We start from the raw sequence: 13,313 nt of genomic DNA, 5'->3' as shown, positions 1-13,313 counted from the left end.
ATAGCGACAGTAAGTTTTTTTTAAAAATGACTACACGTGTGTTTAAACAAAACTGGCAAAATGTCCAAAACCTTTAGCATTTTAGCAACCTCCAATCAGGTTTTACTGTATTTACAAATCCTTTGGCAAGTATGACGGTTAGACATGGAAAACTTTTTATTATAAAGCAAATGATTCTGGCAGTGGATCTAGACCGAACTCTTCTCATAAGGTTTAAGTGTATGTCAGGTGTACTGCAGCTGGGTTTTCTTTGTGATACTGGCCGAGTACTGTTTTTAATTGGTTAGTTCACCTGTAAACTAATGATGGCTAATTAGAGCAGTATTATAGGTGATTGTGGTGACTAGGTCCAATAGGCAAATGACTCAGTGCTAATATTTGAGTAAAACACATCTATCTTACATATAGCCTAAATTTATTTGCTATATTAGTTGTATTCATCAAAAACCATTCTACCAAAACAACCTTTTTGAAACCAATTCTTCCATTTAATTACAAGTGAAGCAGCAAGGACACTCCAAGTATAAACCTTTACTGTAACAAAGCATATTTAAAATGGGACACAAATCCTTTTTATTAGGGTACCTGCAAATATCTGTATCGTTGATGCAATGTTTGCTTAAGTAAAGAAAGATTCTTAAGTGATAGCCTATTCCAGACGGAGAAACTATCCACATTTTTTTTAGCCAGTTATTAACACTGCACACTTCAGACGAATAGGCAACTGCATGTGAATACATTAACCCTATACAAGAAGTTCAATACTTGGCATACAAAAACTGGATGACATTTTAGAGCCCATTTCTGTGTTAACCACTTAAGGACCGCCCCACATAAATTTACAGCAGCTTACAGCCCTTAAGCACAAAATCCTGTATCTGTACGTAATTTCTTCCAATGGCTCCGAGAGCGTGCGCCGCCGGAGCCGCGTTCCTGCTGTACTGGGACACAGCGGGTCCGGCGGCCCCGAAGCACACCTAACCCCTTGATCGCCCTTGGTGTTAACCCCTTCCCTGCCAGTGCCATTTTTACAGTGACAGTGCATTTTTTTTTTTAGCACTGATCACTGTATTGGTGTCACTGGTCCCCAAAAAGTGCCAGTGTCAGATTAGTCCGCTGCAATGTTGCAGTTCCGCTAAAAATCGCTGATCGCCCCCATTACTATAAAAATAACAAAAATAAAAAAAGTCCATAAATCTATATAATAGTTTGTAGACGCTATAAGTTTTGCGCAAACCAATCAATATACGCTTTTTGGGATTTTATTTTACCAAAAATATGTAGCAGAACACAAATGGGGCCTAAATTGATGAAGAAATTTGATTTTACATTTTTTTTTTATTAGATATGTTTTAGAGCATAAAATAAAAAAAAATAGTTTTTTTTTTTCTCTCTCCTTCAAATTTGTCGGTCTAGCGCAAAAAGTAAAAACTGCAGGGGTGATCAAATACCACCAACAGAAAGCTCTATTTGTGGGAAAAAAATGTACTCAATTTTATTTGGGTACAATGTCATATGATCCTGCATTTTTCAGTTAAAGCAACGCTGTGCTGTATCACAAAAAATGGCCTGGTTAGGAAGGGGGTAAGACCTTCCGGGTCTGAAGAGGTTAAAGATTAATGGGTTAATTTATTATATTTATTACATGTACTTCTATGTACGCGTTACATACACTGAACAAAATTATAAATGCAACACTGTTTTTGCCCCCATTTTCATGAGCTAAACTCAAAGATCTAAGACTTTTTCTATGTACACAAATGGTCTATTTCTCTCAAATATTGTTCACAAATATGTCTAAATCTGTGTTAGTAAAGCCCCGTACACACGCACAGATTGTTGGCCGTAAATTGTTGGCCAACGTCCGATCTGCCGATTGTAGGCTTGTTAGTATGATGCTTCCGACAACCAACTGCGAATTTTCGACCGAAAAAAATCTGGTGTGCAAGCAAGCAAAAGTCCAGTGCAAGTCTAGAGCACATTTCAACCAACAACACTGGACAAAAGTTGGCCGATCAGTTGGCCAACAATCTGTGCGTGTACGGGGCTTAAGTGAACTTCTCCTTTGCCGAGATAATCCCTCCACCTCACAGTTGTAGCATATCAAAATGCTGATTAGACAGCATGATTATTGCATAGGTGTGCCTTATGCCTCGTACACACGTTCAGATAATCGTACGATAAAAAACTCGCTTTCGACCTGATCGCACGATAATCTGTTTGTTCGTACACAGCTTTCGACAGCCGATCACGACAGTTTGTCCAACAAAATCTGAAGGGACAAACAGGAAAACGTCTCTTGTACGATAGCCTAGCGAACGACAATCGTTTACAATCAGTACACTATGCGTCTGCAAAAAAATTGTTCGACAAAGACCGCGCATGATCAGAAACACTAAAATAGCACGGAAAAAGCCTGGCAGCCATTGTTTTTTGTTTTGCACCATCTGATACGTAGCTACGCAACCAGGAAGCTTTTCCAGAATCGAACGAAATAAATCCTACGTTTATATGCATTGTTGAATTCGATATTAGTATCATGCAACAAAATGCGAACGATAAGTCGTCCAATTATCTGAATGTGTGTACGAGGCATTAGGCTGGCCACAATAAAAGGCCACTCTAAAATTTGCAGTTTTACTGTATTGGTGGTGGTGGTGGGTGTTCTGTATCTGGTGTGACCATCATTTGCCTCACGCAGAGCAGCAAATATCCTTTGCATTGAGTTGATCAGGTTGTTGATTGTGGAATGTTGGTCCACTCCTCTTCAATGGCTGTGTGAAGTTGCTGGATATTGCCAGGACCTGGAACACGCTGACTTATAAGCCAATCCAGAGTATCCCAAACATGCACAATGGGTGACACGTCAGGTTGAGTATGCTGGCCATGCAAGAACTTGGATGTATTCAGCTTCCAGGAATTGTGCCCAGATCCTTGCAACATGGGGCTGTGCATTATGTTGTAACATGAGGTGATGGTTGTGGATGAATGGCACAACAATGGGCCTCAGGATCTTGTCACAGTAACTCTGTGCATTCAAAATGTCATCAATAAAATGCGCCTGTGTTCATTGTCCATAACATATATTTGCCCATACCATAACCTCACTGCAACCATGGGCCACTCGAACCACAACGTTGGCATCAGCAAACCGTTCACCCACACAATGCTATACACGCTGTCTGCCATCTGCCCTGTACAGTGAAAACCAGGATTCATCAGTGAAGAGAATACCTCTCCAAAGTGCCAGACGCCATCAAATGTGAGCACTTGCCCAAGTCGGTTACGACGAACTGCAGTCAGGTCAACACCCTGATGAGGATGCAAATGAGCTTCCCCGAGATGGTTTCTGACAGTTTGTGCAAAAACATCTTTTGGTTTTGCAAACCAAATTGTTGCAGCAGCTGTCCAGGTGGCTGGTCTCAGACGATCTTGGATGTGGAGGTCCTGGGCTGGTGTGGTTACACGTGGTATGCTGTTGTGAGGCCAGTTGGATGTACTGCCAACTTCTCTGAAACGCCTTTGGAGACGGCTTATGGTAGAGAAATTAACATTCAATTCAAGGGCAACAGCTCTGGTGGACATTCTTGCAGTCAGTATGCAGATTGCACGCTCCCTCAAAACTTGCCACATATGTGGCACTGTGCTGTGTGATAAAACTGCACATTTTGAAGGGGCTTTTTATTGTGGCCAGTCTAAGGCATACCTGTGCAATAATCATGCTGTCCAAACAGCATCTTGATATGCCACACCCGTGAGGTGGATGGATTATTTTGGCAAAGGAGAAGTGCTCACTAACAGATTTGTGAGTAATATTTGAGAGAAATATGCCTTTTGTGTACATAGAAAAAAAAGTCTTAGATCTGAGTTCAGCTCATGAAAAATGGGGGCAAAAACAAAAAGTCTTGCGTTTAGAATTTTGTTCAGTGTATATACTAATTACTTGTTAAAAATTGGGAAAATTCCATATGTTGTGAACTTTACTCTATGGGTTACATGATTAAGTACAAACAATATATTACTTACAGAATTTGTTTAGCTTGTGTTTCTTTGCCTCAAATTTTTATCTTTGTGGTTATTTGTAGAGTTACTCTTCCTGAAGGAAAGAAATGAGAAAAAAATCAGAATCCATAGTGTTTGAGGAGCAAAATAACATTTTGGCTGGTGAGAGATTTGGGGTTTGCAGCAAAAGACTACAATCAGACCGGGAAAAACTACAGCCAAATGGACAATTAAGCTGATGTTTTAGGTATTTCTATTTAGAAGATTAACTTTATAATTTTATAATTAAATATGCAACACAGCACCACCAATGACAGAGGAATATATAAGGAGAGCACAGCAAAAGTAGTTTGCTTTCAGAATGTCTCTCAATGAACTTCTCTTCATCATTCAACGTCCATGTACAAAGCTGAGGTTAAACTGAAAGGTCTAAAACAGGTTTTTTTTCAGTAAAAGGACTAAAACTAGCCAGATGAAAATGCAAAAATGCTGTTACTGAACATTAAAAAATGTGTAAACCCAACATTTCATATTCGTGATATGTGCCTGCTGTACCATGTACTTGTATGAAAGTATTCTGTTATCTCTGTATTGGGTCCTGTGTGTGAAATCCCTGGTGTTCCTATCAGTCCCTCGTCTTTCCTACTAAAAACTGACCACACTAAACAGAAGAGGAAAAGTGGAAAGGTAGAGCTGGACCCAAAGGCTTATTTTACTGGTATTGTTATTTTAAGGTATTCCTGTTGGTGTGAATGATCTGGTTCCTGGGCAGGCAGCTTCTACAACCCAGAGGATCTCCACAGTCTTCTTGGCTTATAGTGTGATGTAAAAAGTGTTGAAATTGAAGCGCCACACCACTGCCAAGAGGTCCAGATATAACTTCATTCCATTAAAAGTCAGGGGTGAAATTTAAAAGGTAGCCAACACATTTTAGTGGTCTAAGTGCCCACTTCATCAGGGTTAGAAAGAACTTAAGGAGATTTTCAAATCAATCTGATATCGATACAATATCCCCATCACTGGGCCATAATTAAAACCAAACAGTCAAAAATAATATGTCAAAATAATTACACAAGAATGAGAACATGAGCACTGAACAAAAAGATTAGAATATGGGTGCTGAAACCTCCCCCCCTCCCCCCCAAAAAAAAAAAAAAAAAATTATACAACAATAATAATCATTGATCTAATGAAAAAGAAAACAAAATAATTGGGTAAAAATTCTCAAAACTGGTATGCGTATAAATTGAGCCACACGTACAATCTGATTGTATAATCAAAACAATATATATATTTTATATATATATATATATATATTATATACACATACACTAAAAAAAATACATACACACACATTTACTGTATATATTTACATATATACACACAGATACACACATACAGTATCTCACAAAAGTGAGTACACCCCTCACATTTTTGTAAATATTTTATTATATCATTTCATGCGACAACAGTGAAGGGATGACACTTTACTGCAATGTAAAGTAGTGAGTGTGCAGCTTGTAAATTTTTCTGTCCCCTCAAAATAACTCAACAAACAGCCTTTAACCACTTGCCGACCCGGTCACGTTGACTGTACTGCGGCAAAGTGGCTCGTTATCGTCTGGCGACGTAGACCTACGTCACCAGACATTCCCCTCTCTCGGCGGCTCGCTCCCGCTGTATTCAGTTGCAGCGGGATTCGGGGCAGGGGAGGAGCGGCGGTGATCACCGCTGCTCTTCCCTGATCGTCGGGGATCTTGTGTGGAAATCCGCCCGCTTGTGTAAACAAAGCGGGCGGATCTCCTAAGTGACAGGCAGGATCAGATTGCAGGGTTCAGCATAGCTGAACCTGCGATCTGTCCCTGTGTCACTCAGCCATCTCCCCCCACACACGTCAGTAAGCACCAGGCATACATTAACCCCTCCCTCTCCAATAAAAATTAACCCCTTCCCTACCAGTGTCATTTTTACAGTAACAGTGCATATGTATAGCACTGATTACTGTAGTAATGTCACTGGTACCCCCAAAAGTGTCAAAAATGTCAGTCAAGGGTCCGATCTGTCCGCCGCAATGTCGCAGTCCGCAAAAAAAAAAAAACGCAGATCGCCGCCATTACTCGTTCAAAAAAAAAAAAACTCCAAAAATGACAGAAATCTTTCCCTTAGTTCGTAAACGCAATAACTTTTGCGCAAACCAATCAAAATACGCTTATTGCAATTTTTTTTTTACCAAAAATATGTAGCAGAAAACAAATTGGCCTAAAATGATAAAACATTTTGATTTTTAAATTTTTTGGGGGGGGGGGGATTTCATATAAAAAAAGATGTGAAAAATATTGTTATTTTTTCAAAATTGTCGCTCTTTTTTTGCTTATAGCGCAAAAAGTAAAAATCGCACAGCTAATCAAATACCACCAAAAGAAAGCTCTATTTGTGGGGAAAAAAAGACAAATTTAATTTGGGTACAGTGTTGCACGACCGCGCAATTGTCCATTAAAGTAACGCAGTGCCGAATCGCAAAATATGGCCTGGTCAGGAATGGGGTAAAACCTTCCGGTCATAAAGCGGTTAAAAATACGCTCATTGAGAATTTTTTTGTCAAAGACATGTAGCTAAATACATTTTGGCCTAAATATGACAAAAATTGAATATATTGGATATTTTTTAACTGTCAAAGTGGAAAAATAGTTATTTTTTCAAAATTGTCTTTTTAAAATTAATATTGCAAAAAATGAAAATCGCACAGGTGATCAAATACTACCAAAAGAAAGCTCTGTTTGTGGGAAAAAAAGGACGCAAATTTTGTTTGAGTACGGCGTTGCATGACCGCGCAATTGTCAGTTTAAGTCGCACAGTGCCGAATCGCAAAAAGTGCCCTGGACGTAAGACAGCAAAATCCTCCGGGGTAAAGTGGTTAATGTCTAAACCGCTGGCAACAAAAGTGAGTATACCCCTACGTGAAAATGTCAAAATTGGACATAATTAGCCAGGTGTAGGACTGAAACAACTAATCCATTAATCAACAACTAATCGATTATGAAAATAGTTGTCAACTATTTTCATAATCGATTAGTTGGTTAGCCGATTAGTTGGCCTGCGTACAGAATGCATTATTTGTTTACATATCAGGAAACCGTGCAGCACACCCTCCATACATGCCAGTATACACAGTGCAGCACACATACAGCTCAGTACACCACCCCATACATGTCAGTATTCGGGATAGACCAATATGTTTTTTTCAGGGCCGATACCGATATTTTGGTCACAAAGCATCGGTATGGGCCGATGTTTTGTACATTTAAAGTTTTGAAAAATAAAGACAAAAGTTTGACACAAATCTGGTACTGAACAGGTTAATGTTTGTTTATTAACATTTTTAACATTAAAGGCTCGTTCTTCACACCTTAACTGCATGAAAACTGATAGGAAAACCGCACAGCTTTCACTTGCAGGTACATCAGCTTCATATCATGTGAACGAACGAGTCCTAGAGTAGCCAACTGTAGACAACTGTGAAAAATAAAGTACTGGGAAAATAACTAAAGGCTTCCCAAAACAAAATTTACATAAACTGCAGTAGTGCACTCACTGTCTGCAATGATTACTTCTAGTAGCTGCAGTGCAAAAGACAGTGGACTGGACACTAGTACTACTCACTTTCAATACTCCCAGTTAAGTACTACTCACTTTCAATACTCCCAGTTAAGTAGAACAATATTATAGTGCAGAAAGCTTAACATTTCAGCATGTTCACCAGTTAAACGGCTTCAGTTTTTTTCATAAATTGCTGCCACTTCACTAAAAACCCACTTGGTACCGAGGAAGGAGGAGCAGAAAGGTATCTTCTAGCATTAGAAGCAAGTCTTTTGTAGTGTGCCTCATTTTCTTTCCACCACTGAAGAGGATCATTTCTGTCAATTACTGGTTCCTTCAAATAGAGATGAAGTTCATCATCCAGGGTCATTATTGCAGATTCAGAAAAATCCTCTGCATGAGGCCCCAATAAAACACTGAACGATTCAGAAGAATCCTCTGCATGAGGCCCCAATAAAACACTGAACATGGCATCTATACGAACACAATGAAGTTTCTCTTCTGTCTGTTCTCTTTTTGGACATCATTTTTTGCAGCATCCTGCTCTTTTGCTGGCGGCTGGCTGGCCGGCCGGCCGGCGCCCTGTTGCTGGCGGCCGGCCGGCCGGCGCCCTGTTGCTGGCGGCCGGCCGGCCGGCGCCCTGTTGCTGGCGGCCGGCCGGCCGGCCGGCGCCCTGTTGCTGGCAGCCGGCCGGCCGGCGCCCTGTTGCTGGCGGCCGGCCGGTGCCCTGTTGCTGGCGGCCGGCCGGCGCCCTGTTGTTGGCGGCCGGCCGGCGCCCTGTGCTGGCGGGTGGCCGGCGCCCTGTGCTGGCGGGTGGCCGGCGCCCTGTGCTGGCGGGTGGCCGGCTGGCCGGCACCCTGTGCTGGCGGGTGGCTGGCTGGCTCCCTGTGCTGGCGGGTGGCTGGCTGGCACCCTGTGCTGGCGGGTGGCTGGCTGGCCGGCACCCTGTGGTGGTGGGTGGGTGACTGGCTGGCACCCTGTGGTGGTGGGTGGGTGACTGGCACCCAGCTGGCGTGGGTGGCTGGCTGGCACCCGGCTGCTGTGGGTGTGGGCGGCTGGCTGGCACCCGGCTGCTGTGGGTGGGTGTATGGCTGTGTTATACACTCCTGAGAGACTCTCGACTCCAAGCGAGGCTGGCGGCCTAAGAAGGCAGAAGGTTAGGCCCAGTGCGCGGAGGCGCTTGGCACAACATACGCAATGACGTCACCACAATATGGGTAATAATCGGCAAGTTCCGGGGGCCGATACAGATATATCGGGGGGAAAAGTGAATATCGATCCTCCGATAATCTATCGATCCCTAGTCAGTATACATTGTGCAGCACACCTACTGCTCAGTACACCCTCCATACATGTCAGTATACACAGTGCAGCGCACCTACAGCTCAGTACACCCTCCATACAGGTCAGTATACATAGTGCAGCGCACCTACAGCTCATTAAACCCTCCATACGTGTCGGTATACACAGTGCAGTGCAGCTCTGTACACTCTCCATTAGAGATGGGTTATGGGCATGTTTGGGATCTCAACTGCCCAATCCAGTCAGGAAGCAGACACTGCACATGGCTAATCACAGGTAATGAGACATTTCCCAATCTGTGCAGCTGCACATCAGGATCTGTCTCACTGCCTGTCTTAAGTGTCTGCAGGATCCTGAACACGCCGAGCCCAATCCTACCCTCCCATACATGTCAGTATACACAGTGCAGCACACATACAGCTCAGTACACCAGTAAGCTTGTGACTGTGTATGGAGCAATGCATCATGGGACATGTAGTCCCATAACTTGCTATAGGGGAACTCTACATTATAGTATGCAGCTCGTTTATAGGGGGAATTTTAAGACAGGAGGAGCAAGAAGTGCAGACAGGGCACCCTGGTAGAGGAAGTACAAGTACTGATACTTTTCTCAAGTACTACCCGATATCAATTACCGATTACCTACAGTTTTTTTTTTTCAGACTAATGAAAAATTATTACCGTTACTTTACAATGCTGAAGAACAGTTCTTCTGTGGCTTTGAAATTGCGCTACTTCAGCATGATTTAAAAGCAGCAGATCAGTGCCACTAAATTATTTGCGTCTTGTGACTTCATTTAACAGACCTCAATGCAAGTCAATAAAATACCCAAAAAAATACATTTTGTAAGATCTTACCGTAAAATCTTTTTCTCTAATGTCCATTGACAGACACAGCCTCATCTCCATGAGCTGAGTGGGTTTATGCTCTTCCCATTAGGAGTAGTCTAGGCAGCAAAATTGGAATATACACGCCCAGGGGGCTGCACAACCCAGCACATCAGTTTAGTTTAAAAGCAGTGAAGACAACAGAACCAACCCCAAACAGAGGGGGCGGGTGCTGCGTCTGGACATCAGAAAAAGATTTTTAAAAAATCGTATTTTCTCTATCTTCCATCAACAGACGCAGCCTCATCTCCATGAGCCGAGTGGGACGTCCCAAAGCAGTATAGGCATGAAGAGTGGGAAAACACAGCCAGACAGTAAAGTCAACTCCAAGAGGCTAAATGTAGCCAACCAGGCAACATGGAGCTCAAACAGGCACTAACCCAGATAAAAGACCCCGAAGAGAAGTACAAACATTCTCTTATGAAACAGCAGCCTGCAAAACTTTGCGGCCAAAAGAGGCATCCGAAGTAGCCAACAAATCCAATTTGTAAAATTTGGTAAAGGTGTGAACAGACAACTAAGTCGCTGCTTCACAAACTTGTACAACAGAGGCCTGATGGCAAAAAGCCCAAGAGGCACTCAGTGCTCTAGTAGAATGCGCCTTCACAGTGAAAGGAGGAACCTGACCCTTGATCGGATAAGCCTGAACCACCGTCTGCCTGATCCATGTTGAAATGGTCGCAGCGGACGCAGCCAAACCTTTGCAAGGACTGTGTGGAAGGACAAAGAGTCAGACTCCCTGAAGGACTCAGTAACCGTCAGATAAACCCTTATCGCCCGAACCACAACCAGAGTGCAAGGCAACTTTCTTGCGATGTTTAGGCCGAGGACATAAGGAAGGCAACACTATCTTCATTCAAGTGAAAATCAGACACCACCTTAGGGAGGAAGGATGGATTCGGTCGGAGGACCACTTTATCCCTGTGGACCACCAAATAAGGAGGACAGGACAACACCGCCAACTCAGACTCTGCGGGCAGAAGTGATAGCCACTAGGAAGGCAACCTTCTGCGACAAAGCTGAGAAATCTCCCTAATATTCTCAAAAGGAGGCTTTTGAAGAACAGACAAAACCAGATTAAAATCCCACGGTGGTAACGGGGATCTCCTCGGAGGGGCCAGATGACGCTACCCCTGAACGAAGATGCGAACCAAACTGAGTAGCCAACGGATGTTGGAAGTAAATAGCCAAGGCCAAAACCTGGCCCTTGATAGTACCCAACGCCAAACGCTGCTTTACCCCTTTTTGTAAAAAGGCCAAAAACCTAGCTATAGAAAACAAGCGAGGGCGTAGCTGCAACAATTCACACCAAGAAATGTACGATTTCCACGTACGATGATAGATCTTCCTAGGTGTCGATTTCCTGGCCTTCAAAAGAGTAGGAATCACTGAATCAGAAAGACCTCTATCCCTCAACACCTTGCTTTCAACAGCCAAGCCGTTAAAGCCAGAGACTGTAAAGCAGGATGGAAGATGCGTCCTTAAGATAGTAGATCTTCCTGCAAAGGAAGACGCCATGGAGGATCCATGACCATTTTTAAGAGCCCTGCGTACCAAGACCACTGAGGCTAGTCTGGTGCCACCAGAATGACCGGAATGCCTTCCATCGCCACCCTGCGAAGAAACCTTGGCAGGAGAACGAGCAGAGGGAAGGCATAGATCAGGTGATACTGACTCCAAGGAGCTACCAGAGCCTCTGTGGCGTCAGCCAGTGGATCCCGAGACCTGGCCTCAAACCTCTGAACTTTTCTGTTGAGGCGAGATGCAAACAGATCCACGTTCAGGGTCCCCCCACCGGACACACAGATGTTGGCTGCGGAAAGAGCCGAACATTGCGTTACGTCCAAACCAGAATCTCGGCCACCGCCTTGGCTGCCAGGGCACTCCTGGTGCCCCCTTGATGATTGATGTAAGCCACGGCCTTGGCATTGTCCGACTGGACCCGAACCGTGTAGCCGATTTGTCCAGTGAAGCAGGCAGAGCCTGATCGCTCTCTGCTCAAGAATATTGATCGGCAAGGAAGACTCTCCCGACACCCAAGTCCCCTGAGCACACAGCTTCCCCAGCACTCCACCCCAGCAAGATAGGCTGGCGTCTGTGGTGGCCACCATCCAAAACACCGGCAGGAAGGACTTGCCATCGCACAGGACAGGTGACTGGATCCACCAAGAGAGCGCCGACTTTGAGATGGCTCAACCAAATCTTCTGGTCCAATGACCGAGGATCTCCGTTCCATTGTGACAGAATCGCTTTCTGCAGCTGTCTCGTGTGAGACTGAGCTAACGGGACCGCTTAGAAGGTCGAGATTTATCAGACCCAGGGCCCTCATGCAAGCCCGCAAGGAGGACTGATCGGCCTCCATCAGCAGTATTCCAATATGATAACGACCCCAAACACACCTCCAAGACGACCACTGCCTTGCTAAAGGAGCTGAGGGTAAAGGTGATGGACTCGCCAAGCATGTCTCCAGACCTAAACCCTATTGAGCATCTGTGGGGCATCCTCAAATGGAAGGTAGAGAAGCGCAAGGTCTCCAACATCCACCAGCTCTGTGATGTCCTTGTGGAAGAGGACTCCAGTGGCAACCTGTGAATATCTGGTGAACTCCATGACCAGGAAGGTTAAGGCAGTGCTGGAAAAGAATGGTGGGCACACAAAATATTGACACTTTGGGCCCAATTTGGACATTTTCATTTAGGGGTGTACTCACTTTTGTTGCCAGTGGTTTAGACATAACTGTTTATCCAAGCTGTACACCCACTACTTTACATTGTAGCAAAGTGTAATTTCTTCAGTGTTGTCACATGAAAAAAATATAATAAAATATTTACAAAAATGTGAGGGGTGTACTCACTTTTGTGAGATACTGTATAAAGCTAAAGTTTTTTTTTTTTTTAAATCTGTTTCATGATTGTACAATCAGACTGTATAGTGTATGGATCAATTTATAAATATACAAGTTTTAAAAATATTTACCTAATTTTTTCCCCCTTTTTTTTTTTTTTTAGATTACCTTATTATCCACAATGTATCATTACAATAATAGCGATTATTATATAGGTGTTTTTTTTTCCAGCACCCATTTTTTCAGTTTTGTTAAAGGCTCATGTTCTCATTTCTGTGTAGTTATTTTGACACTAATTACTATTGACTGGTTTTAATTATGACCCCCTGGAAGGAATATTTTATCAATATCAGTTTGATATGAAAATCGATTTATGTTCTTTCTAGCACTGATGAAGGGCGGCAGAGACCCCCGAAACACATTGGATACCTTTTGAATTGTACCTCTAACCTTATTTTTAATAAAGTTGTATCTGGACCGCTTAGTGGTGTGGCGCTTCAGTTTTAACCTTTTTTAAATCACACTAAACAGAGTAAACTGAGCCTGCTCTCTTTCAATGATGAGAATTGTCTTTACAAGCCCCCCTCTACTACAGCCGCCTTTAAACCCTTCTCAACTTTCTTCTCTACACGTACGGTCAGTGCGCAGGAGGCGCTTTAAGGGTGATAATTTTTGTTTA

General features: G+C 43.3%; 1 protein-coding gene across 1 annotated transcript in view; it reads right to left on the bottom strand.

The window, feature by feature from the left end:
* NPTN (neuroplastin) overlaps positions 1-13,313 on the bottom strand; it is a 200,430-nt gene that overhangs the window by 27,427 nt on the left and 159,690 nt on the right. The window contains exon 8 of the mRNA XM_082254942.1: positions 4,027-4,096. Within this exon, the coding sequence (XP_082111068.1) occupies positions 4,036-4,096 (61 nt within the window). The 3' untranslated portion in view covers positions 4,027-4,035. The remainder of the gene's footprint in view (positions 1-4,026; positions 4,097-13,313) is intronic.

The sequence above is a fragment of the Pelophylax lessonae genome (assembly GCF_965119305.1).
Source record: "Pelophylax lessonae genome assembly, chromosome: 4".
In the NCBI taxonomy this organism is placed as follows: domain Eukaryota; kingdom Metazoa; phylum Chordata; class Amphibia; order Anura; family Ranidae; genus Pelophylax; species Pelophylax lessonae.
The sequence above is the reverse complement of the archived record's forward strand: the minus strand, read 5'-3'. Positions and strand labels throughout refer to the sequence as shown.